General features: G+C 50.2%; 1 protein-coding gene across 1 annotated transcript in view; it reads right to left on the reverse strand.

The window, feature by feature from the left end:
• Nucleotides 1-950: 950 nt before the first annotated feature.
• LMTK2 (lemur tyrosine kinase 2) overlaps nt 951-27,146 on the reverse strand; it is a 75,590-nt gene continuing 49,394 nt past the window's right edge. The window contains 9 exon segments of the mRNA XM_070362765.1: nt 951-4,419; nt 5,204-5,443; nt 5,651-5,783; nt 14,111-14,775; nt 14,778-16,327; nt 16,329-17,039; nt 18,314-18,463; nt 22,600-22,721; nt 23,664-23,748. Coding sequence (XP_070218866.1) covers nt 4,391-4,419; nt 5,204-5,443; nt 5,651-5,783; nt 14,111-14,775; nt 14,778-16,327; nt 16,329-17,039; nt 18,314-18,463; nt 22,600-22,721; nt 23,664-23,748 — 3,685 coding nt within the window. The 3' untranslated portion in view covers nt 951-4,390.

Consider the following 27,146-nt stretch of genomic DNA (forward strand, 5'->3'; position numbering starts at 1 on the left):
CCCCGGGCTGCGGGCCCGCCCGCCAAGCCCGCGGCGCCGGCCCAGGTGCGAGGGGGCGGAGGCTGCCGGAGGCACCTGCTCCGCCGCCGGTGGGCGGATCACCGGGCAACAACTGATCAGCGGTCTTCCTTCGGAGGTCTCCGGGGCGCGGCCGCTTGAGCTCAAAACTGGCTGCCACCTACCTGCTCTGCTTAATCGCCCTTGGCCTCAGCTTCCTCACCTTTGGCAGCACTAAACGGTGTTAACGGCAGCAACCGCTCAGGGGTTCCTGGGGCTGAAGGGAGGCAGCCGGAGGGCAGGTGGTACCCCACGGTGGCACACACCATGGGCTACCACCCCCTCCCGGACTCGGGCCCTGCAGGCCCAGGGTCGGCGCTGTCTCCGCACCTCGGGGACAGGGTCCCTTGCTGCCCCCCTTGGGCTCTCCAAATGGGGGTTCACAGGTCTCTTCCATCTACCTGCCCAGGGCCACTCCGCAGTTGGTGTAACCTGAACCAACAGGGGGCCAGACCCCTGTTTTGGTACAAGGAGGCTGACTTCCTGGCTGGTGGCAGCTGGGACCAGGACATTAAGGAGGGGCCACTCAGGGCACAGAAAGGCTGGTTTTGAGCTGATTAGCCGCTGGGCTTATTAGAGCTCCATAGAGGCTGGATCTCCGAAATTAAAATGCTTCTGAAGTTCATCCGTAAGTGCAAACACCTTGAATTACAGACACACTTTATAGCAATGCAAACACTACCCACCAGCCCCCCGGTGACTATACAAATCCTTGCTCTCGGGAGGGTGGAAGGGGCTGGGTTTAGGTATGGCACAGCAGAGGGCATCCCATCTCTAGGGACTAGGGCAGCAAGGGACCCAGGGCTTCAGGCTTCCAGCATCCTCTGGGGCAGGGCCAGGCCACCCACCTCGGGCCTCACACAGTGGAACACAGAATCAGTGCAGCGACAGAGTTTATAAATATATAACTATATTTATTTTGAATATTAAATAGTTTTTAAATTACAAGCAATTTATTTGAATCACACTATGCATCAATATACAGTAAAAATCTTACAATTTAAAAATGTACACAATTTAAACTCAAAGTTCATTAACTTGTTATATTGCCGTGAACCTCTTACAACCGAGTCTAAACACAACAGTGAATCCTCGGAGGTGGGACAGCCCTGCGGGGCGTTGGCAGCTGGGATGAGGCAGTGGCTACTCACAGCGGTCTGTGATTGCCATCCGTCTGTGCCTGTGCCAACCTGAACTTAACCGTGTTCCAGCCATTCACGTAACAGGTTGTTGGTGATTCAATACTGTCAACACATCTTTTGAGAACTCACTTATGTAACTAAAGACAGCTTTCCTTTTTGAGAGCCAAAACTTGAGCCAAACCCGCCCCCACACCCTTACCACTTAGGAACAGTGTTTCTGAGGTTTTAAATCGGAAGTAACTGCCTACACCCACTCGTGCCTTAAGGCTACTTCTCAGAAGGCTAATGCTCTGAAGCCCCTGGTGACGAAGCCCCCATCTGCAGCCTCATACTCGGTTCACTCGTGGAACTTTTAGAAAACCCGGAGCTGCCTCCCTTGCCCCGGGGCCCTCAGGACAAACATGCAGTAAGTCATTAACCCCACAGACACCCCATGGGAGGTGGTGATAAAAGGAAGAGGTTTTGAAAGGCGTTTTATGGCAGCAAGACAGAGAAAAAGACTTTTCTGAGATAAATCCATTTCCATAGAAACAATCGCCTGCACATTTAAAAATAGAACAGATGGGTTCTGTTCTCCATTCAGCTTCCTGGAGCTTCTTCAGCCTTAAGATGAATGGCTTCTCACCCAGACGTACAGCCCAAGTTTCAGGAGGATCTGGGGGGAGCACTTTTCCTACCCTTCTCTTTCTGGCTTGTGACTGAGTCGCTGGGTAACACAAGTTAACACCTAGCTAGGGAGGAGGTGAAGGATAGATTATCGTGGGATTTAAGATACGTGAACTCTCCCAAAGAACGACAGATCCCAAAGGAGGCCAGGAAATACCGCTGTGAACCAGGTATGATGAACCTCACCGACATCATCTAGAGAATTCCACCGATGTTATTTCACTGCGTAACTGAGAACAGGAGTGGTTTAGAAACCCACTACTGGTAACCAATTGAGTAAAACGAAACTGAATCAAACAACAAAGCATGTGCTGACATCTCAAAAATGGGCTGAAATTTTTAATCTACATAATTTCCTGTACATCATTTCCTGTGTATTGCTTGAGATTTTTCAAAAGAACATGTTAATTCACGTGTTTATTATAAATATAAAATCTTCCCAACCATGCAACACCACACTAAGACCTACTATTCCAACCCCTGCACCCACCCCCTTGTATAAAATGTTTTTGGCAATTTATGAGTGATACAGACCTTAAATTAAAATGGGAATTATGTTGTTAAAATCTCCTTAATCGTACTGAAAAATGTACAGCCCCAGAGAATCAATAAATTTACCCTGGGCTGACTGTATAAGACTATATATACTATGGATCTGCTTGATTTTAGTCATTAGAGCTGAACTCCTTAAACCTATAATTTAAAAAAAAAAAAAAACCACGAAACTAGTGTACTTGCATCTCATTTTTCTTTCAACCAAGATTGGTAGATGTAAAAACTCAGAACACACAGGAAGTCTCCATAGCAAGAAATTGAGAGTTACAACAGTTTTGGCAAAATTACCTCCTAATGCCCTGTTAGCTGTCTTTTCGACACACGTGTCCCCGGGTCCAGCTTGGCAGTGTGCCGGGCTCACACGGGGGAGGGGAGGGGCGCTCCCGCCACCTGGAGTTGGCCTGCTCTGGAAAGTTATTGCTAGTGTAAAAAGGGAGCAAGCCCGACTTGATAACGAAGGTCACGATGTATTACGGAAACTCTCGCCAGCGAACACACCTGCATCAGCCTGAGGCCTGGAGGGTCGGCCCGGCGTCCTGCTAACACCAGAGAAGCACGTCAGCACGGGAGACCCCGGGGGAGCAGCCGGCATGCGGGACCCATGCTCTGGGGCTCCCCGTCCACATGCCAGCCTCCCTCCGCACCGGCTGCACCGCTGTGGGCAAAGCAGAACTCAGGGACCGCAGGGTGAGGGCCGCTTTCCACCATGGACGCCGGGCTCCAGCCAACACCACGACACTGCACTGGACGGGCTCGGTCCTCTCATAGCAAGGGGAGAACTGGGGGCTTAACACAGAAGGGAGGGGTCAGTGCGGGTGACGGCCACTCGGGCCGCCCCAGGCCCCGACAGGGAGGACGGGCTGCCTGTGGCGACTCCCCGGTGTCCGTGTCCCCCCTCACAGTCAAGGGGTGTAGTGAGTACCCATGGTTCCAGACACCAGCCTCACCCGGGCGAGACGTGATCCGGACTGGCTCTGGGGGCTGTGAGCATCTCAACACCTCGAGTGCACAGACAGGAGGAGCCCAGACAGGCCTTGGCTCCCAGAGCCCTTCGCGGAGCAGCTTCTTTGCGCCTGAAGGCAGGCGTGACCACAGGGGCCCCAGGCCACTGCCACCTGTGCTGCTTAAACCCAGCACAGGGGACTCGGGCCCCAGCTGGGAGGGGGCTGGACGTGCCAACTGCAGCCGGCTCTGGGAACCACCCATTGATTTGTACCAAGAGGGCTTTCTGAAAGTCGGGGGAGGGGCGAGCGGGAGAATCACACAGAGGGGCTGCAAGGCCCGTCAGCTCCTCGGAGAAGCCTCATCTACAACAGGGACAGACCACCTCACAGAGAACAGACAGAGATGTGTTTCATTCAGTCAACGAAACAGAGCAGTCTTTTTCGACTCATCAAAAATATTTCCTATAAGAACATAAAATACTAACATTCGGAATCATTTATCATTTACGAAAGAGTACCATATGTACAATTCCAACAACTTCTAAAGACAACATAACACTCAAAATACTTAAGCTTTACAAGTACCATGCAGAGCAAACAAACTAAAACAGAAGAAAAAAAAAATCAAACTAGTGGGTAGCACCAGCTTGACCTGCCTTATTTTCCTTGAATAATTTAAGATTCTGTACAGTATCAGGGACTCTTAGGACATTTATCCACAGTGCAATTACAGAAAGCAATTTGTGATTTCTTTAAAAACAATAAATATGGCTCACTGGTGCCAATTCCCCTTGTGGTCCGCGGGGCCCTGCACACAAACGGGACACACAGGTGTGTATGCGGAGGACACTCCACGTGGGAACCGGAAGCCACCTGGAGCCCACAGCCCCCACGCCAGCCCTTTCGGTGGGCAGGGGAGACCTGGGCGGCAGCTGGTACAGGAGAACTGGCCAGGCGCCCACAGCCTCGTCCCGGCCCGGGACACCGCTGCTGGAACAGCCTGGGTCCGCGGGGCCTAGGCATCGCCTAGTCTTTCTCTCCGTCTTCGCTGCTTCCTAGAAGGAGAGCAAGCAAAGCTGGGTTTTAAAACGGATCATCAAAGGTAAAAATAGCATGGACGGTGTCTGATCTTCACTGTAGAAAGAGGAACTGAAGCCAGAAGGGCGGCCCTCAGCCACCTGCCTGGCCGCCTGCGGCACCTGCAGGCACTCCGGCTGACACGTGTGCGCACTCACACGCGGCTCCGTGTCAGAGCTCGGGCCCGCACATCTGCCCCGGCAGAGCGGGGGTGACGGCCGCTATCTAATCAGCACAGCGAGGCCGGGGACAAACAAGCGGTCTTTATGTTTCAGAGTTATTGTTTGATCTGCAGACGCCACATCAGAAAGTGTACCTACTAACCGGTATCTTCCGATCTAGTTGTGGGGGAAAAACGGCTCCATATGCCCAGCGACCACCCCAAGGGCCCCGCCCATTCCTCCTGCCCCGCCCCAGGCCTCCTGGTGTCATGCGAAGACCAGGTAAAATCAACATTCCCGGGGCAGGGCCCCAGTGGATTTGGGCTCAAGGCCAACATCATGGCCAAGTGTTCTTCAGAGCCCTTCCCTTGGGGGGGTACCCGGGAGGGGAGACAGGAGCTGACAGCAAGAAGGGAAAAGGGAGAAGAAAGCGGGGAGCAGCCCTAGTCCCCCAGCCCAGCGGGGCGGAGACAGTAGGAAGCAGAGAACAGGCCCCAGAGCACCGGGCTGTGAGCCCTTCAGAGGGATCTGCATGACGCTCTCCGGGACGCCGGGACAGCCCCTCAGCCGCGCCCCCGCCCCAGCACCTCGGCCTCCTCACCTCCCTGCTCCATGTCCGAGTCCGTGAGGTGCGTGAGCGAGAAGCTGGCGATGCTGGCGGGGGTGATGGAGAACCTGGAGTAGGGGGCTGCGTGCGGCCAGCTGGGCTCCGCGCTGCGGGGCGGCGGCGGGGAAAAGTACTTGGAGGTCTGAAGGGCCGGCTTGGAGCTGAGGAGGTGACTCGTCGTCCTTGACAGGAAAGGGTCTGGGGAGAAGTCGTCGTCCCACTCGAAGCCTCCACCTGGAAGTAAGCCAGGACTCACCCTCCTCTCTCACCGAGGAGCAGAGCACAGGGCGGGGCCCACAGACCACCCTGTGCACACGCGCAGGCTTGCCCCCCGCCCAGGTCAGGGGGGTCCCTGAAAGCGGTATGTGGGGTCATCCTCAAGAACAGTTCACACCCCATGGATCTTTCACTGCCTTCTGAGCCTGCCCCCGAGTGCAGTACCTTCTTCATCGGTGGAGCTCTCGGAGTTCAGGCCCCGGCTCAGGTGCGGGGAGCCCGCTGCTGGCGCGGGGCTGCTCCGCTCGGGGCTGCGTGCAGCTCCCCCGCCGTGGCCCAGCTCTTTGGTCGGGGTTTCCTGAAAAGCCCAACACAAGTCCCGTCGGCCCACGGCCCACACCTGCTCTTGGGGGCGGGCTGAGCAGCTGTGACCCGTGCCTCCCACCCTGGGGCAGACGGGCGAGTCCACACCCCTTCCCTCCCATGGATGGGCTTGGAACCCCCGCAGACACATCAAGTGGCTCCAGGAGGCTGAGGAGGAGGAGGACAGTGGGCAGGACGGGGAGGACGCTGGAGTGAGGACACCAAGCCAGCTGTGCACACAGCCTGCCCACCCACCCCACCCCTGACACTTGGGTTCTGGCTCCAGATGCAGAAGGGGGTCTTCTGATGCTTACAAAAGAGGAGAGGAAATTTCAGATTTTTCTCTTTCCCCCATTCTCTTGCTCCCACCGCCAGCTACCCCGGGGCCTGTGATCCAAAGGGCGCTGAGCTTCATCTAAAGCTGGAGGAGCGGGCGTGGGGCAGAGGGCAGGGGAACCCCCACCCCCACTGCCTTTTCCCCCTGTCCTCCGGTCTCGCAGCCACACAGGGCAGTGTAGTAACCCACACCGCAGCCCTCTGGCAGGAGGACCAAAGAGAGGAGGCCCAAGATGCGGGACGGCCCAGGGGCTCCACGGGGAGCAGGGGTCTCAGCCCGGCTACGCAGGGCAGGCCTGACCCCAAGCAGCTCACCAGGCTTTGGTGGTGGAACTGCGGGGGGACCACTGCCGAGGCCCAGTCTGGCCAAGGGGCAGCACATGCCCAGGACAGGCTATCAAAGGGGACCCCAGACCCAGGGAGGCTGTGTGGAACTTGAGACTTGAACCCGACTGGGTTAATGCCTTCTAAGATGAAAACATCTACATGCTCCACAGAGTCTATAAACAAGACAAAGAATCAGATAATGAAAAAATACAAGGTACAATCTAGAGTCACTGAGCAAACAGAGAATAAGGAAAACCTGGATTTACAGGAGAAAGGACAACCGCCAGATGCCAGTGCCAAGTCATCCTTAGACGCTAGGATCACCTGAAGAAGACTGTTATAAATGCGCCCCATACAGTAAGGGAGAACACTCCGGAAGTAACGGGAACGTCTCAGCAAAAAGAAGAGTATAAAAATAACGGAATGCACATTTTGGAATAGAAAAATACAATCATCAAAATTTAAAACTTCACTGCTGCTGCTGCTGCTGCTAAGTCGCTTCAGTCGTGTCCAACTCTGTGCGACCCCATAGACGGCAGCCCACCAGGCTCCCCCGTCCCTGGGATCACTAGCTGGACTCAACAGCAGGATGGAGGTGAGAGAGGACATGATGTGTGCATGTGATCCTCAGAAACGATCCAACCTGAACAGCAGCGAGAGCAGAGAATGGAGGGGAGAGGGGATGGCGCCTCAGGGCCTACAGACTAGTTGTTTGGTCACTAAGTCGTGTCCAACTCTTTTGCGACCCCATGGCCTGTAGCCTGCCAAGCTCCTCTGTCCATGGGGTTTCCCAGGCAAGAATACTGGAGTGGGTTACAATTTCCTCCTCCAGGGGATCTTCCCAAACCAGGGATCGAACCCACATTTCCTGCATTGGCAGGTGGGTTATTTACCACTGAGCCATCAGGGAAGCCCCTATATAATAGAGACCAAAAGGTATAACATTGGAGTCCCAGAGACAGAGTGTGGTATTAAAAAAAAAAAAAAATATATATATATATATATATACATAAAATATATGTGTGTATGTAAGAAATAATGCCTGGAAACTTCTGAAACCTGCTGAAAGACACAAAACTACGCGTTCAGAAAGCTCTATAAACTTAAAATGAAACAAAGAAATCTATGCCTGTAATCCAGAAACCCATAATCATACTCCTGAACGACAAAGACACTCCCGAGGGCAGTCAGAGACGATGCTGAAAAGAAACACTGTGGCCTGAGAAGTCCATGCTCAGGAAAAATATCCTTAAGAAATGAGTGGGAAATACAGAGACTCTCAGGTGAAGAAAAACCAGGGGAATTTGCTTTAAACAAAAAAAGCCAAACAAACAGAAAGGAAATGCTAACAGAAAGGAACCCGGGACATAAGAAATGGAGAAAGAACAGTGGTAACCGCCTGAGTGAGCCCAGTCCTACTCCTCTGCAGCTCCTGAAAGCGTGTCTGATGACAGGGAGTGAAGCAGGGAGCGCTGCGGGAGGGTGTTCAGTCAATGGACGTGTGGCACACTGGACAACTTGAGGACAGGCCCAGGAGAGGGTGACGGGCCTGCAGAGCACAGAGGCCCCTACACTCCACTTTACATGGCCAAACACTGATTCTAAGGAGGCGGTGAAATGCATGTACATTGTAACTCCAAGAACATTCCAGAAACTATACAAAAAGAAGATATACAGTAAAAAATACAATAAATAAAAGAGAAGACTGAAAACCGTTCAGATTACCAAAAGGAAAGCAGAAAGAGGAAATCGTTAAGAACTAGTGGAACAAACACAGACACTGAACGAAGCGGCGCACCTCCATCCAGACTTGAACAATTCTATTAAACCTAAGTGGCCCAAACATACCAATTAAAAGACAAGAGGGAGGAGGAAATGGCAGCCCACTCCAGTATTCTTGCCTGGGAGATCTGCACGAAGGAGCGTGTCGGGCTACAGTCCACAGAGTCACAGAAGAGCTGGACGTGACTTAACGACCAACGATGAACAAAAAGACAACAAATTTCAGAACAGATTTTAAAACCACCTAAGGCAATGGCACCCCACTGCAGTACTCTTGCCTGGAAAATCCCAGATGGAGGGGCCTGGTGGGCTGCAGTCCATGGGGTCGCTAGGAGTCGGACACGACTGAGCGACTTCACTTTCATTTTTTACTTTCCTGCATTGGAGAAGGAAATGGCAACCCATGCCAGTGTTCTTGCCTGGAGAATCCCAGGGACGGGGGAGCCTGGTGGGCTGCCGTCTATGGGGTTGCACAGAGTCGGACACGACTGAAGTGACTTAGCAGCAGCAGCAGCAGCAACCGTGCTTTCCAGAAGAAACTGCTGTTAACTACAGGGATGCAGGTATGTATAAAGATGGAAAAAAGCAGCAGCACGCAACTACTAATCAAGAGAAAGCTGGAGTAGCTTTCAGACAAAGGAATAAAGAATGACATTACAGCATGACACAGAAGGCCAATTCACCAAGAAGATGTACTAATTCTAAATGTACTAACAAGAGAACTATGAAACGGACAAAGCAAAAATGGACAGAAACGAAAAGAGAAACAGACAAATCCGTAATTACAGCCGAAGACGTCAATGAATACTTCTCACGAAGGAATAGAAGCAGCAGAAGAATCAGCAACAGTGCAGAAGAAAGGAACCAAGCGCGTGTGGCGTTCAGAGAACAAGCCCCCTGGCAGAAGTGAAGCACACGCTTTCAGGTGCACGTGGCCCACTGACCAGGACAGACCACACACTGGCTCTGCAGACGAAGCGACGCAGAGGAAGGAGCTGAAACCCTCCAAAGCATGTTCTCTGACCAAAACAGATTACACCGGAAATCAGTAACAGAAAGGTTAAAAAAACCCTCCAACCCTTGGAAATTAAATAGTATTTTTTTTTAAATAAGTAATCCTTGGGTCAAAGGGAAAGTCTCAAGGAAAATCAGAAAATATTTTGAATGAAAAACGCAACTTACTACATTAAATGTTAATAGTAAAATGAAAAAAAGGTCTCAAATCCCTTGCTTCTACTGGAAGAGTCCAGAAAAAGAGCAAAATAAATCCAAAGCAAGCAGAAGACATAAAAGATAAAATAGAAATTGATAAAATTAAACAGAAAACAAAGGAAAACATGCCATGAAACCAAAAGCAGTTCTTCAGAGAGAGATCAATAAATCCACACAATCTCTTCCCAGAAGAGGGAATACAGCTGACCCGACTGATGCCCGTGGGGCGAGGGCACTGATTCCGGCACAGCTGAGGATCCACCTGTAACTGTACCATCGCCCCTTGATACCCAAGGTGCTACATTCACAGATTCAACCAATCTTGGATCGTGTAGTATTTGGTAGGTGTTTAGTAAAAAAAACCCACGTGTAAGTGGACCCACACCGTTCCAACCTGTGTTAGTCAATCGACTGTGACTTTCCAACTCACTTTATGAGACCAGCATTACCTTGACACCAAACCAAAGACAGCACCAGAGTAAAGTCAGCCAAGTAGTCAAACACCCCCCAAAATTACAGACCAATATGCAGACCTCCACAACATGAAATCCTCCACAAGATAACCAGCAAATCAAATCCAGCAACATGTAACAAGAATACCTTAAACCAAGTGGGCTTTACTTCCCAGGAATGCAAGGCTCATTAAATATTGAAAAATCAAGCAATGTTAGGTAAACCCTCTATTGAACACTGTCCTGGAAGTCCTAGCTAGTGTAATAAGGTAAGAAAAAGAAATGAAAGAGATACAGTTTGGAAAAGAATAAACCTGTCCCTATTTGCAGGCAACATGCTTGATCATGTAGAAAACCACAAGGAATTTGAAAACAAAATTCCTAGAACTGATAAATCAGTAGAGTAGGATAGAGAGTCAACATACAAAAATCAACCACACTTCTGCATACTGGCAAGGAGCAAATGGAACCAAGATTGTGGTAAAGGGGAAAACATACAGATCAATGGAATAGAGCAGAAAGTCCAGAAACAGATCCATTAAAAAAAAAATATGGCCATTTAACTTTTGATGAAGGTGCAAAAGCAATTCAATGGAGAGAGAATAGTATTTTCAACAGATGGTGCTGGAACAACTGGACATCCATCCGGAGGCAAAACAATGAACCCCAACCTAAACATTATACAAAAACTATTTCAAAATGTGTAACAGATCTAAATGAAAAATGCAAAACTATATAAAATTTTTAGAGAAAATATTCAGGAATTAGGGTTTGGTGAAGAACTTAGACATGATACCTAAAGCATGATCCATAAACAGAAAAAAAAAAATTATAAACTGGAATTCATCAAAACTTAAAAACCCCTTGCTCTGTGAAAGATATAAGCTACAGATTGGGAGAAGTATTTCCAAGCCATATATCTGACAAAGGACTCTCATCTAGAACTTATAAAGAACTTCCAAAATTCAAAGAACACAGAGAATTCACCCAGAAAATGGGCAAAAGGGGCACCTCACTGAACACGTGGATAGCAAAGCAGCCCACAAAAAGACAGCAACATCACGGTCCAATAGGGAGATCCAGTTTAAGACCATGATGCAGTATCACTTCACGTCTGTTAGAAAAGCCAAAATAAAAAATAATGAGAATTCCCTGGCAGTATAGTTGTTAAGACGCGGTGCTTTCACCGCCACGGGCCCGTGTGCGTTCCCTGCTTGGGGAACTAAGATCCCACAAACCACACGGTGCGGCCAAAGCAAAACAAACAAACCACGAGAAACTAGACCTCACGTACGCTGTCCGGAATGTAAAATGATACAGCCCCTCTGGAAAACAGTTTGTCATTTTCTTTAAAAACTAAACATACACTATAAATCAACTATTGTTATTGTTCAGTCACTAAGTCGTTGGTCAACTCTTTGCAACCCCACGGACTGCAGCATACCAGGCTTCCCTGTCCCTCGTTATACTTCAATTAAAAAAAAAAGCCTAAACACACACACATATCATATAACCCAACAATCATACTCCTGGGCCTTTATCTCAGATTCAAAGTAAAAATTGTGTCCACACAAAAACCTACAGTTATTCAAAGCAGCTTTATTTGTGATAGCCCCAAAGCGGAAAACCAAATGTGCTTCCGCAGGTAAATGGTTACAACGATTACATGTCCGCAGGATGGAACACGTCTAAAAGGAAGGGACTACTGCAACAAGCGACGCCTTCTACGGCTCAGAGTGTAACAGTCAGCCTCCGAAGGTTACATGCTGGGTCACACACGCTGCTGGTGGGAATGTAAAATGATACAGGGGTGCTCAGGGCGCAGGAGCGAGCACGGGGCGTATTCTGGGGTGAGGGAGCTGCGTCTCTCGTGGTTCTGGGGAGGGTGACCCGAGCGCTACAGTTTTACAGCATTGTACAAAAAAAAGCGTCAATTTTACTGTTTAACTTTTAAAAAGATTAAAAATAAGAATAGAAACAGTTGGTGTAAATACCGGCCAGCAGGTTAACGAACAACCTGCGGCGGTGGGGACTCCCTGACCTTTGGACTGAGTGAGTCTCTGGACACTCAAGGTCACACACGGTCTAATCCCGCCCTCGGCCTTCCGGGGCGGCTCAGCCGAGCCGTAACGGACCCGCCACCCAGCACACGAGACATGGGTTCTATCTCTGGGTCGGCAAGATCCCATGGAGAAGGAAATGGCAACCCACTCCAGTCTTCTTGCCTGGGAAATCAGGGGGACGGAGGAGCCTGGCGGGCTACACTCTATGTTGTGAGAGAGTCGGACACGACTTAATGACTAAACGGTAACAACACTCCTGCCACTTACACGGTTCTAGAAAAGACAGAACTCCAGGTCAGTGGTTGCCAGGGGACGGATGTGGCGGGAACCAGGGACCTTGTGGGGATGGAAGAGTCCTATTACTCTGCAGGGGGCGGTTATGGAGAGCACTTACGTGTGTGTGTGTGAAGCAGTAGGAATTACAGACAAGTTTTGTTTTCTTAAATGCTTTTCAGCACTTAAAGTTAGTTTCTGGTGTGTGTATGTGAGAGAAGCGGTAGCAATTACTGAGAAGTTTGGTTTTCTTGAGTGTTTTTCTGTTCTTTAAATTGAAAAAAAATCTTTCCTGAGAAAGTATTTTTCCTTATGCTCACTGAATTTTTTTTCTTTTTGAAGGAACATGTCTTTGTAGACCAAATGAACTAAAGAAACGCAACACACAGACCCCCAGCTCCCCCGTCTGCCCCAGGACCTCAGAGTCCGGGGGCTCTGGGCTGTGACACTACCTCCCACACCGCCGGGCCAGGCCCTGTCGTCACAGTGACCCACGCTGGGATGCACAGGACTGAGCGCAGAGCTCACCTGCCCTGTGACAGGCTGAATGGTGTGGCCGTGTGTCACCTCACCTGCAAGTAAGCGTCACCACCCACTGTGGGTCCAGAGGGGGCTGTGCGAGAGCGGAGGGTCCAACACCCCCACCAGGCTCACGGAAGGGCCCGTGAGGAACGCTGGGAGACCCCCCGACGCACAGCGAAGCTAAGGAGACCCTACGTGGGAAGGGGGGCACCCAGATATTCACTTGCTGGGCTGTGATGTCACAAGTAAGTTGAGTCAGCGTTCACCAAGCACCCGCTGAGCCAATGGGGAAATAACCGAGGCAGAGCTGCCAAAACCCATGATGCTCAGTGAAAACTCTGGAGCTAAGGAACTCAAACCACTTAAAAACCAAACCACTTCAAAATAGGCTCATGAAGCTGTACAGCAAGAGCAGGAAGGTACCTACCAGCCATCAGTCTGAACCCACGGGTAGCTACGACTCCATGGAAGTCGCATGGGACCGACTGGCCACTGCAGAAGATTTTCAGGACTTTCTTTGGGACCTGACCCACTTTTCCACTCTATGACAAATCTCACACCTACTGAGCGTGTCTCACACCTGATTTCCGTACCTTTGTTCTCGTGCCTTGAGTCTGGCTCTTAGGCGATCCTGCCCCGTCTCCAGAACCCATCAAAACATCACCTCCTCCCCACCAAGTCACCACACGAGTGCAGCCCTTCCGTAGACCAGGCAGCGGCTTCCACGGGGCTGGGTCCACCTCACTGCTCCAGTGAGACCCCCAGACATCTTCCCCAGCACCTGCCCACACTGCTCACAACACACAATTCATAACTCTTTTGTCATCCCACCTACAGGTCATCCGCTCTGTGAACGGAACAATTCAAGTGCACCGAGAAGGTGAAGAAAGGGACCCGTGAATTTCAACAGCTTTTGACAAAACACAAACGCTGAGGCCAGGTGATCCCTTCTCGCCCTGCCCCGCTGTCTTGCCACCCCCACCCCTGCTCCACAGGCACCGCGGCTGGTCAGTGTCTCCAGGGCTACCTGTGAGCCTCGGACGGTTCCAGCCACTCCTGGGCAGTGGGCGTTGCTGCCGACCGCCCACGGACACTCGTCTGCTCTGGAAGAACGAGTGACTGGGCGGCTCTGCCGGGACACCCGGGAGGAGCACGCAGACCCTTCCCCTTCACGTGACAGGAGTTCCCCGTGCAGACCTCACAAACTGATGCTGTAACCACCCCCAAACTCCTTTTTCTGAGAAATCACAGTCAGTGTCCTCAGAACAGCAGTCGGAAAACCCGAGCACGCTCGTTGCCCCAACACATGCTGGAATCTCCAACATGACAACCCGGAGGGGACAGGGAACAGATACCTGGTCAAAGAGATAGACTGTGACGTCGTCGAAGAACGTCACCGCCTTCCTCTCCCTCCTGCAGCCGGGCAGCGGGTCCACAGGCTTCAGCAGGCTCCGCAGGTGGCGGCCGTCCTCGCGGCTGAGGACCACGGGCACCGGGTGCTCGGCCTCGTCCTCGGACTCGGAGCTCAGGCTGTGCAGGGTGAAGGCCCGCAGGTCCTCATCCGAGTCTTCGCTGTTCTCGTCCTCCTCGTCGGCGTCCATCCCATCCTCGGCAAGGTCCAGCATGCCCGACACGCCGAGCTTCCCCAGGTACTTTCCCTCCACGTCCGGCTCCTTCAGCTTGGGGCCCTCGGAGTGGCCGCACAAGGCCTTCTCTGGAGTTGGCGCCGCGGGGCCGCCGCAGCGGAGAGGGGCATGGGTCAGCGCCAGGAGCTCGTCGGTGTTAGTGCCGGTGGAAGCCAGCGTGCAGGGGGGCTCCTCGGGGGCCTCGAGGTCGTCCCCGCTGCTCAGCTCCGAGTTCTGCAGACTCGAGGGGCTGCCAGCCTCGTCGTCAGGGCGAAGTGTGTGTGTGGGAGGGTCAAGGGGAGCTGGTTCTGCGGGTTCTCTGGATTCCAAGTGACGGGATTTCTGCGGAGCAGGAGGACAGCTAGGGTCAGGCGGGCTGCTGCTGCTGTCCAGGGGCTGGGACTCTGCAGCGGGACACCAGGCTCAGGCAGGGGCTGGTCTGCTCCCAGGGCTGACACCGAGGTGCCCAGGGCCCCCTCCGACCTCCTGTCGGGCTCAGAGTCGTTGTCTGAGAAGTACGCGGAGTCTCGGTGCGAGCCCTGGGACGCAGGCGCAGCGGTCTGCGAGGTCACCTCCGTGCCTCTGTGGCTGTCGGTGGCATCTGAGATGACGATGACGGGCTTGGGAGGCAGCCCGGTGGGCGTGTCCTCACCCGCCGAGGCGGTGTCGGGCGCCGCAGTGCCCTCGGGGGCCGGGTGCAGCGTCCACTCGGGGGACTCCAGGTTCTCTGTCTCGTAACCACTGTCCGCTGGCTTGTCGGGGGTCAGGAGTTTCTGTGGCGCGTGAGGCCCTAAGGAGCCCAGGAAAGCCTCATGGACGTCCATGGAATCCAGGGAGTCCGGGGTCTCCACAGACGGCTCAGAGGCAGGGCCGGGCGCCGACAAGCTGTCCTCCAGGAGGCTGTCCTGACTGGCCGAGTCTGAGGAGAGGGTGGACACCAAGCCGCCCTCCTCTGCAGCAGCATCTCTACGACCCAGCTGCCCCAGGACCTCGGCGGCCTCCCGGGCTCTCTCCCGCGGGCCTCGAGGGCCGTGGTCTTCCAAAGGCAGCTGGTTTTTTAAGTTCTGCCTCGATTCTGGGAGGCCGTTCCCTATACTCACCTTGCTGGCAGCGGTGTCCTGGACCAGGCTGGGGTCGCTCTGGGCCAGGCTCACGGCCCCCTCCCCGTGCTGAGTCAGGGCCAGGTACCCGTTGCCAGTGGGGGCGGGGGTGTCCGGTGGGGCAGGCGTGGAGTCTGGGTTTGCCTCTCGGCAGGTGCTATCTTCACAGACACCGCCCTCTGGATGCATGGGCCTGGCTCCGCCCTGCTTCAGGGCCGCCCCCGGGGGGACATCATGAGGCGGCCCCTGGGTTTTGAGCGAGGTAGGAGGTACCTGCGGCTGTGGGGAGCAAGGTGAGGCCGCTGCCCCAGTGCCACCCTTGGGCGCTGCACCCGACTCCTTGCTGTGAACGCTGATGCTCTCCTGCAGCGAAGAGTAGGGTTTATTTTCAGCAAACTTAGACTCAGCCTCTACAGACTTTCTACTGGGAGTTTCTAACATGGATTCAGGAAAGCCAGCATTTCTGAGTTCTGTCTGCAGATCATTTACATGCTCTTTGCTGGACAAAGAGTCTTTCAGTAAGTTCTTCTCTTGAAGAAATAAAAAGTTTTCTGACAACTCTTCACTGTCCAGCTGATCAAAACCATCTTGGTGTACGAGTCTGTCTGTGGAGTAAAGAGGCTCACAGTCAAGCTTACGGGGCTTTTCCCTCTCCAAGTGGCGTGCGATTACGGACTCTTTGGGGTCATCCAAACTTGAACTCAGGGTGGGAGGCTTAAAGTCAGCTTGGACTCCATTTAGTTCCATCAAGTCAAATATTTTTTGGTGACTGGGCAAAGCCTCTGACTTGTCAAGGTCATTAAATAAACTGTTGAAAGGGCTCTCAGGGCTCTTGGTGCTGTGCGCCCTCGGGTCTGCTGGCGTCTTTGGGGTCTGCACTGTTCTGGAAGAAATCCTCCTCTGTACTGGACTCCTCAAGCTCCAGGCTCCTGAGCGTCAGACACTGGGATGCGCCATCCCCAAGCCTCTCAGGATTATCCATCTCTGTCGTGAGCAGAGCGGGCGGGTAATCTAGCTCCAAGTTGCTACGGCTTTTTTCCTCTAACTGGATGTAGTAGTCGCTTCCGACAGAAAGGTTGTGGGCATCGAAAACGGGCACCACCCCGGGGGCCCGCAGGGGGACATCCTGGCCATTGTCATCCTGCTTGCCAGGACCGGGGTCTGAGAGCGAGCTCTCAAACGCTTCCGTGGGGAAGAAAATGCTGGTGTAGGACAAGGCTTCATCCGGGGGGCCCCGGCTACGGTCGTCGAAATGGTCGTGCTTGGCCGCCTCCCAGACGTACTCGAAGCTCAGGCCTTGGCTGGTCTCGGTCACAGTGAGGACCTCCTCCATCTCTCTGCCGAGCCGGTCCCTGGTGAAGTGGTCGAGGATGGGGAAGGCGGCGTTACTTGCAGCGTCTCTGCTGTTTGCGGTGGGCTTGAGTGCGTTCCACTGCTGCTCAAAGTCCACTTCCGGGTCCCTCTGGCTTTGCATCCGCAGGTAGGTGAGCAGCCGGTGCACGTCCTCCGCTGCTGGCCGCTTATCTGGTGACAGCCAGCAGAACTGCAAGACTTCATACCTGAGCGAGACAGGAGATTAGTGGACAGATGACAAATTGTTTTAAAACAAGAAAAGACCTCACAAGGACCCCCTAGGCCAGCTCAACACCCAAGAAGTCCCAACACTTGAATCACTTTGCTGGCCACCAGCAGGAGTCTGGTTCATGGTGAGCTCTGGGGGAAAGTGGAAATGGAGAGAGAAAATCTGGCCACTGATTTCTGCATCCTTAGGACCCTGTGCAGCATCACTGCAATTCTTCTGGCCTTGTCGTTTGTTCTTCTGGTGTTTTCCACGCGCTCAGCCACTGAATTTACAAGCAGCCCTAAAATGCTCTCCTCTGAACACAACTGCCATCGGTCTCCTGCTTAGTCAAGGATGCACGTGTCTAACGTATGAGACTTACTCACTCTATTTTGCAAGGACTCACCCAGACACAGGCCGTGGTGACTACTCTCTAACGATTCCCCCGACAGAAAGGAACACCACGACCTTCTGCAGCACATGCTTCCCTCAGGCCACCAAAGGAGCTGAGGGTGGAGAGCAAGAGCAGAAACAGAAGCCCAGAGTAGGTGGCAGCCAGGAGATGGTCTTCAAAGGGTTGGCTGAATACGGGCAACGCCTTAAACTGCGGCCGTGAGTGGAAGGGAAGACAGGACGACGATGTCATGGTATTAAATTTACGGCAGAAACATCCAGTTATTCTGGGTGAGTTAGTTCTAGCAAGTCGGGTGAGGGGCTGAGCAGTGCCCACACATAAGGGCAACCAGATGCAGGGGCAACGCCCGCTGAGCACAGGGTGGCACGGACAGGGGCCTCGACACAGGGGAGCCTGACTCTACCTGGAAACCGAGGTAAGAACGGGTCTGGAGATTCTTAAGAAGTAAATTTGTTTTTGCAAATGTCAACACACATTATGCAAACTGCCTCAGGTGCCAATTCAAACCCAACCATGTCTGTGCTACCTGTCTCGTCACACGCTGAGTGTCACACATACAGCCTTGTTCAAAAACAATTCCACGATAGCAAATGCCCTCAAACTGATTCTTAGAATTAACTCAGACTTAACAAGTTTCTTATCACATGTATAAGACAGAAATTCCTGCTGGTTCTACATTTTTTTTAAACAGTATTACATTTTAAAAACTAGATGTTAATTCTAAAATCAGTCATGAATAATATATAAATGATTGCTTTTCATAACATTTACTGTTGAAAATCAGGGAATATATAACTAAGACTTGTGGAGACAGACTTTCTTCGCCTTCTGAGAGAAGGTGACGTGAAGTTACCCACCATCTGTCGGAGTAGGGCTGCTCCAGCTGGGGCTTGGGGAGTTTCGTGTCTCTCTCTCGAATGACCTGGTTGAGAACATCTAAGTTGGAGAGGTTGGAATAAGGCTGAGCAGCATTCTCAAAGAGCTCCCAAAGCGTCACACCCAGGGACCTGTGGGGGAATAAAAAAGCACATCTTTCTCTCTTCAGATACTGAATCTGTAACACCCACAGTTTTACACGTACAGCCATCAGTCATTTCAAGCACAAGGGGCTACGGAAGAGGTTATTCAAGATAGCGCTTTAACATGACTTAAAAAGCAAGCACTTCTATTAAGGTGTGGACCACAGCAAGAACGCCTCCTCAGACTGACTAACAGAATGTTACTTTAGGAGTTCCGGCCAAGGTAAAAAAAAAAATAATAATTAGGTGGAGCTAGAGGGAATAATCACAAGGAAGCATTCAAATGACTGTCAACTTTAAAACTCAAGGAATCATAAAAGATCATCACAATGGCCTTGAAAGGATTCAGCAACATGGCTAGATATAGGGTAAACACACGGAATTCTGAGGGTTTTGGTGGCGGTGGGGGGGAATCCCATTCACAACAGTAGTAAGCAGTGGAACTTCCAAAGTGAACAGGTCTTCCCTGTTGACCTGCGTGTTTCCTATTGTAGTTATTCTGAGTATTCAGGGCTTTCCGCTATCAGGAAGGACGACTCTTCACTGCTTGGTGGAAGAGGCCACCTGCCCGGATCACTCACTGCCTACGGGTACCGTCACCACAGGCAAGGGACCACCTTCTCTGTACCTGCCCCGCCCGCCCGTGTGCCCAGCGCTGTCCCCTTGGAAATGGCCTTTGCTGGTGGGTTGGGGGGGATACCTCCTCTACGTGGTCTCCGTGTTCCTTCCCACCACTCCCCTCCCGTCGTGTGTTACAATCTATTTTCTGCAGTGGCTCCTGGACCTGGCTGGTCATCTGTGTCACCCGGACGCTGGTACTGAGCACCCACCGCTGAGGACTCTTAGCTGGCAGATGCAGGCATGGCTGCATGCTTAGAAAGCTCTCATGTGGCTGTGACTCCTGTCAGATGTAGCTACTGATGATTCACATGACGATGACCGACACCCACCAGAAAAATAAGCTGTATTTGAATACATCAATCTATTATTTGACACTGCAGAGTACAATATAACTTACGAGTTAAATTCTCTTTACGCTTATCTCACAAATCAGTGAGTAAATCAACATATTCAGTATCTAGGTGGAGAGGGCATTTCTATCAAGGAAATAAAAGAACCCAAATCTCTAGTCCAGTTCAAGAAGGGAGACGTGCCCTTGGTACAGAACTGCTAGGAGCAGAGAGCCATCTTGGATGAAAAAGAAGTTTAAGACACTGTCAATGACTTTAGGGAATTACCAACTTATTTAATTAAGGAAAATAAAAAGTTTGCATGAAATGCTAAAGACCACAAAGGCAGTCTCTGACTGGGGCACAGTGAGTGTTTTCAGCACCTGATCTGATCCTGGGCGTGTACCTCTGCCCACCTCAGCTTCTCCAGACCCCTGACGCCCTTTCTCTCCCCCCATAAGGCCTGTTCCTGAACCAGCCCTCTCCTCAGCCCCTCCGCTGCTCTTCAGAGCACATGAGGCCTGGGCTTTCTCAGCTCCCCACTCCTAACACCTCTCTCCAGCATCCCTCGTGCGTCTTCTCACGCAGGCCACCAAGGAAGATGAGACGTGTCCCCCTCTTCAAGGCCCATCCTGCGGCTCCCTATTCCCTCGTCTTTCTGCCCAGTCTCCTCAGGAAAAGCGGTATCAGCCGCTGCCCACCATTCCCTGTCTCCCTAAGGACCAGTGGCCTGCTTTCTTCTGGAAGGAAAAACGTCCTGTAGCTCTTCTCCCCTCTTCCACCAAACTCATGGAACCAAGACCCTCAGGTCACCCCCAGCACAGGGCAGTGTGGTCCCTGCCTCCGGCAGAAGCTGACACCACTGGCAGCCCTGCGCCAGGGCTTCTCGCCCCATCAGAAACAATGGGCAGGCTCCGTCTCTGGGAACGCAGGGTAAGTCTTCAGGTCAATCACCCCACTGAGAACAGTAACAATACGGATGATGCGTGAAAGGCAACTTCGTATAAAACATATCAACAACAGAGAAGCCGGCAGAGAACTCACTGGACAGAACTTGGAGCTCAGAGAACAAAGAATGCCACGCTGTGTCTGACCGTGGCGCCTGCCGGAGCACGGGACCCACACACCTGTCTGTAGCGAGCAAGGCTCAACGGTGCACAGGCCCAAGCCCTGGCCCTGCCCAACAGGGGGCCTCACAGAGACCTCCTCACCATGGTGGGGACACACCTGCCCCCCAGGAGCCCGGGGGGGCAAGCTGGCTTGGCACGGAGGCCCTGTGAGTGAGTGCACGTTTGTGACTGTGAGTGTGTGTGTACATGTATGTTGAGTACACGTGTGCGTGTGCCTGCGGCAGGGGTAGGGGGATGGACAGTCCCGAAGAAGCTGTGACCACAGAGCTGGCCTTACTGGGATTCGCAGCCCAAGCTCACACCATCCGAGTGCCCCAAAGACCTCAGGCTGAATACAGAAAGCCCTGGGCTGCTGTTGTCCCTGCCGAGCCAGGACACCCAGAGAGCTGACACAAGCACGGGTGCACCCTCTCTGAGGGAATGTTCTCAAGGCCAGGCTTCCAGGATCCTCACCATCAGAAGGCCCCGAGGAAACAAGGCACCATCAAGAACCAGGAAGATCAAATCCACGAAGACCTCAGATACGGGAATTATCGGATGCAGATCATAACTGAACTTTAAAAAACTCTGGGACAGTTTTTTAAAAAATCAAATAGACCTCCTAAAACAGAAAAGCCAATTACCTGAACTATAAAATTCAGTAGAGAGATTTAATAGAGGAATAGACACAGCCGAAGAAGGAATTTTAAAAAGACCAAGAATTAGCAGCTAGAGCACAGGTCTGAAAAATGATCTAGAGTGTGGCACAGGGAGCTGAAGGAGAGAATAAGAGACAAAAGACAAAGCAAGAGGTCGTGACTCGTGTCTAATCAGACTTCCAAAAGAAGAAAAAATGGGGCTGAGGCAGTTATTGGGAGGATAAGGGCTGAGAACACCCACCTAAGATGAAATGCCAAGCAGAAAAACAAAAAAAGTCCACACCCACACATATTACAGTGAAACTACAAAAAAACAAAAGACAAAGAGAAGAGTTTAAAAGCAGCCAGAGAGAAGAAGTCACGTTACCTTCAAAGAGCTTAGGGAGACTTACGGCTGACTTCTCAAGAGCAACGATGGAAGCCAGAAGACAGTGGAGTGAGATCTTCAATACACGGAGAGAAAATAACTGTCACCAAGTGAAAAATACACTTCAAGAATGAGGACAAAACAGAGGTATGCTCAGACCTACAGAAAAAGACCTGAGAGTCTGTTACCAGGGAGACTGCACCACAGGGAATTCTGAAGGCCATACTTCAGATAGAAGGAGAGTAAGCCCCAACAGAAGGTCTGAGATTTGGGGGAAATTTCAGAAAAAAAGCAAAGTGATTTAATTATGTGGATAAACCTAAACAAACACTGATGTTAAGAAAAATAACATCTTGTGGGGTTAAGAGAAAAAAAATAAGATACCTCACAATGATGAACATAATTGCATGTGTGTGTGTGTGTGTGTGTGTGTGTGTGTAAATTTAAAGCATGTTAAAATACCCTGGGGTCCTTGTATTGCTCAGAAAGGGGCCAAAGTAAGAACTACTGTTAGACTAAGTTAAGTATGCATGTTATTTCTAGGGTAGCCAATACAATCATAGCAATAGACTACACAGCTCCCAAACTACGAGGAAAAGAAAAAAATTCCATAAGAAAGTAAGAAGCAAAAAAAAAATAGAAAAAGCAGGACAACAGCACCAAAAAAAAAGGTAGATATAAATTTAGAAAGCTGTAACAGAAACTGTTAGTCTTACATACCTCTTTCAGTTTTTTCATTCACTCAATTAATATTTATTAAACATCTACTATAAACAAGGCCCTATAGTAGGCAAAGAAAACAGCCTTGGTTCCTGCTTTTATGGAGATTATTACTATTGAATGGGTAAAAGTTATTGCACCATTGCAAAAACTGGGATCACTGCTATGATGTCAATAAATTGTCTTTCACATCATCAGTCACTGGTATTCCTACATCTCATTCAATTATTATACTTTCCCTTAAGAAAGTACTTGAGAAGAAAGAAGTTAGGACTCTGTTAATAACAAAAGCCTAATCGAATGGTAAATCGATACATACCAGATATTACTATATTTAGTTTGATCTGCAGTTAGCAGTCTGTCTTGAAAGCTGGTTACTAATTCTGGAGCAGTCCACCGAAGAGGGAAAAATTTTTTATCATCTGTCTCAATATAATCCTCCTGTTTTGTAAGAAAGCACACAGAATTTTGAATTCTCTAACACTTCTAGTGAGCTCAGTAACTTAATCCCAGGTCATTCTCAGAAAACACATACTCTACCCAAAAACACAAGTCAGAAAAAGAAATGGACACAGAGACAGAGTTTCCGGGCAGAGGGTGGGTGGAGGGTTTCTCTGAATCAGCCTCCTGGGCCTCATGAGCTGGTTTCTGAACCATGAACACCTGCTCAGTCTCCCTTCCTGGAAAAGGAAAGTACGCCGTGTCTGATGCACAGAACACAGACTCTGAGCAAAATATCTTGTAAACTATGCTGGGCTGTATTCCTGAGCAGAAGAACAGGGTGGTTAATGAGTAAGAGTGCAGGCTTTCGAATTGGACAGACTGTTGAGTCAACGTTCAACCATCTACCAGCTCTGTGACTCTTGAGCAAGCAGCAAACATGAGCCTTACTCCTGACCTGTAAGATCAGGAAGAGGCACCAGCCCTCCCTTTACAATGAGGACTACATGAGACCACGCGGGCAAGTCCTTCATAGTGCCTGGGTGGCATACAGCAAGTGCTCAAGATACTAGAGCTACTATGGAGACTAAGAACAGACTTACATTTGCATCAATTTTTTTTTTTTTTTTTGCCCAGAGTAAGCCACCTTACTCAGCTGGGCTAAACAAACACACACAAATAAAAATTTCACAGGTACTTTACTTATTTTCTTTGGGGGATATATTTATGAGAGCTGAAAAACTCAAATCCCAAGCTTACTGATTTGAGCTGAAATTTTACCAAACATGTAACAGAAATATTTATATATGATGTGTATATTTTATTATATAGCAGCAATAATTATTTACCCTCCCTTTCCAAACAGGCATGGCATTTTGTGATATGACCACTTCATGAGCATTAAATTAGATCAGAGAGAGAACCCTTAAACCTCTGGCTTACCTTGTACCTGCTGAATCCTATTCCATAATCACCCACTTTCACATTTAAGTCCGAGGTAAGAAAGCAGTTTCTCAGGGCTAAGTCACTGAAAACAGAAAGAGTGAAGTGAACATGAGAACAAGGTGAATCAACACCCAGGATGACATGACATGGAACTGCTGTGGAAAAAGGCTTTCTTGGGAAATCAGGGTGGTAAGTGTATTGAGTTCCCTGATAAATAATTTATGTTTTAAAATCCTTTTTCATAGAAAAAGGCAACGCCATATTCCTAATTACTTAAAGAATGGAGATGATCAGTTTTGGTTTTTTTTGGTAAATCACTCTGACTGCTAACAGGTTAAAATCTAAATGTATTTGTACCTTGTTCTGCATTGATACCAGACTTATGGCTCATTTCCTGGTATTTTTAGAGTTACCACAGAAGAATTCTAAACTGGCTAATTTGTCTGAATTTATTTTAAATACCTTACATTACCTGAGTAATAGTCTAGTAGTAGTCTCTTAACTGCAAGTAAACAATAAAGTTACAACTTCAAGCACGCTAAAATAATCTGCATTATTAAAAATGTTTGTTTTAACTCCTTTTTCAAAGATATGCAAGCATTATAAGTGATTTGCTGCTGCTGCTGCTGCTAAGTCCGACTCTGTGCGACCCCATAGACGGCAGCCCACCAGGCTCCGCCGTCCCTGGTATTCTCCAGGCAAGAACACTGGAGTGGGTTGCCATTTCCTTCTCCGATGCATGAAAGTGAAAAGTGAAAGTGAAGTCTCTCAGTCGTGTCCGACTCTTCGCGACCCCATGGACTGCAGCCTACCAGGCTCCTCCGTCCATGGGATTTTCCAGGCAAGAGTACTGGAGTGGGTTGCCATTGCCTTCCCCAAATAAGTGATTTAAATAAGTGATTTAGCCCCCTCCAATTCACTCTCTTCTCTTCCAAACTCTACCTCTCCAAGAGGGAGGCAAAGAGCATATTTTCAAGACTGACTTAAAACGATTTACTCAGTTTATTTAAGAACAAATTAGTTTTAAAAACTGCCTAACTTGAAAAGTAAAAACCTACTTTTTCTAAAAAAAACTTCCCATAGACACAGCAGATTACATTTTTTGGATTTTAGCTTTAACCCTTGGGATTTTTTAAATTATCAATTGGCATATGAATGAAAAAGTCACTGAACTAAAATAGAACTGAATACCTAACTTACAGTTTTAAATCTTAAATAAAAGTTCTCAGAAACTGAATTTCCATAGTCCAAAATTTAAAACGTTTGTCTTTATATGGCCAAAAATCAAAAACGTTATCAAATTATTTTCAGTGATTTTAGTTTCCAAAGCTCGTGTGTCTGAAATAGAGCAAACAACATGGATGAGGACACGAGAGCGAACGCCGGCGGAATCCAGTGGCTGGTGCGCACCACCACGGATCCCACCGCACCATCCCGGCTCGTGTTCAGAAAGCACTTTACACACAGGCGTTTCTCCTGCACCTGATACGTGTTAACTCGTTTCATCCTCACAGCAGGCCTCCCAGGTGGGTACTGGTATGTCCCCATTTACAGAAAAGGAGACTGAGGCACAAGGAACTGAAGCGACTCTCCAGGGCCAGTATTTCTGTCTCTCACCATCAATAACCGTCAACAACAACCCGTGACCAGTCGGTCAGAGCTCACTGCGGTCTGTGCGGCTGGTCCTCAATAAACACGCCGACCTCGTGCTGACCTCAGTGGACACCCGTCTGTGTCACACCATGGTGGCTCTCACAGTATGTCACACCTTGTCACTGTTATTATGTTTGTGATAATGATCTGTGATCACTGACCTTCAGTGTTACTACCGTAATTTTTTTGGCGTTTTTTAAGCGATAAAAGTTTTAAGTCCAAGATAAGAAAGCAGTTAGATGTATTCAATTAGTTAGATGTAGTGAAACCAGTCAGATGTATTCAATCCCTCCATACACCATCTTTACAAGCAGTGTTTTCACGGCACTCCACCAGGCCTGTGGAGTGTCTGGGGAAACCTCGGGACACCTCTAATGTTACAGACGAAATGCACGCACATGGGGGGATCAGTGCCCCAGCCCACCACAGTAAAGAGATTCTCCTGATAAAGCAAGTCTATGAACTTTTAGGTTTCCAAGTGCATAGAACAGTCATGTTCACACTACACTGTAGTCTATTATGTGTCCAAAAGCAAACACAAACAAAAAAAAATGCTATGTATAAACCTTAATTTAAAATACTATCGCTTAAAAAATGTCAAAATAATTTCAATAGTAACGCTGAAGATCACTGATCACAGATCATCGTAACAAACAATGACGACAAGGTGTGAAATACTGTGAGAGCCACCCGACGTGATGCAGACAGGAAGCGAGCAGCGCTGCTGGAGAGGTGCACCGCCAGACCTGCCCGACGACGGCTGCTGCAGACTTCTGATCTGTGTGTGTGGGGGGCGGTGCGTCCAGCAAACCCGCAGCATCTTCGAAGCGTGGTAGAACGAGGTGCGCCGTAGAAACCTCCCATCTCAAGGAGAGAGGTGGCCCCTGGGTTTTGGAGATGAGGAAGGAAGGACAGGTGGCCACGTGCGGGCAGCAGAATGCCGGGCTGTTGGCCGCCTGGCCCCTGGACTACAAGCCGCACATGCATGACACTGTGGGTCCTGCCCCAGAGGCTCCGGGCACCGCTGGCTCGCACTGCTAAGGCCCCTGCAGACAGACCCTCCTCAACCTTCCCAACACCTCTGTTCTGGGAGCAGAATGAAGATCTGGGTGCCAGGGCCCCCGCCCAGGAGCGTGCAGGCATCCGAAGCAGGGTGGCAGCCTGAGGCCACAGTGGGGGGCACCTGCAGGGTGGCCCCTGGCACCTTCCACTCCAGCCACTCGAGCCACTCCAGGGCCGCCGGCCGCCTCCCTCCACGCCTTTCTCCTCACACAGGGTCCCTGCATGTCTATAGACACGGGGAACGAGAAGCAGGTAAAAGGTGAAAAGATATATGTGCAAAGGGCCTGGGGCTCTCTGTACATGACACTGTGAAACTCCTACAATTCGACTTATGGTCTGAGAGAGAGAGAGAGAGAGAAGAGGAGGAAACACCTCTTGTTACCTGAACACTGTGGGTACTGAGGAGGAAAACGATGGTGTGACCGAGGGAACTTCCTCTAAACTCGCCCTGTACCCCACCCCAAACATCCTGGTCGCCGGAGGACAGTGCAAAAACACTGGACAAAGTCAGAGACCGGAGACCTACTCTTGGCTCCACCACTCGTAACTGTGTGACTCTGGCAAGTCAATTAGCACACCAGAGCCTCAGTTCTCCCTGGCAAAAAAAAAAGAAAAAAAATGAGGGGGTGTGCGCTAACCTGTAAGGGTTAACTCATAAGGTTTTTATAAGAATACAGTTTTTAAACATCAAAATATTCAAAACATCAAAGTGTTGTCCAAAGTCAAAATGATATAATTCAACTCAAAAGTAGTAAAACATACATA

This window comes from Bos mutus, chromosome 25 (assembly GCF_027580195.1).
Source record: "Bos mutus isolate GX-2022 chromosome 25, NWIPB_WYAK_1.1, whole genome shotgun sequence".
NCBI lineage: Eukaryota > Metazoa > Chordata > Mammalia > Artiodactyla > Bovidae > Bos > Bos mutus.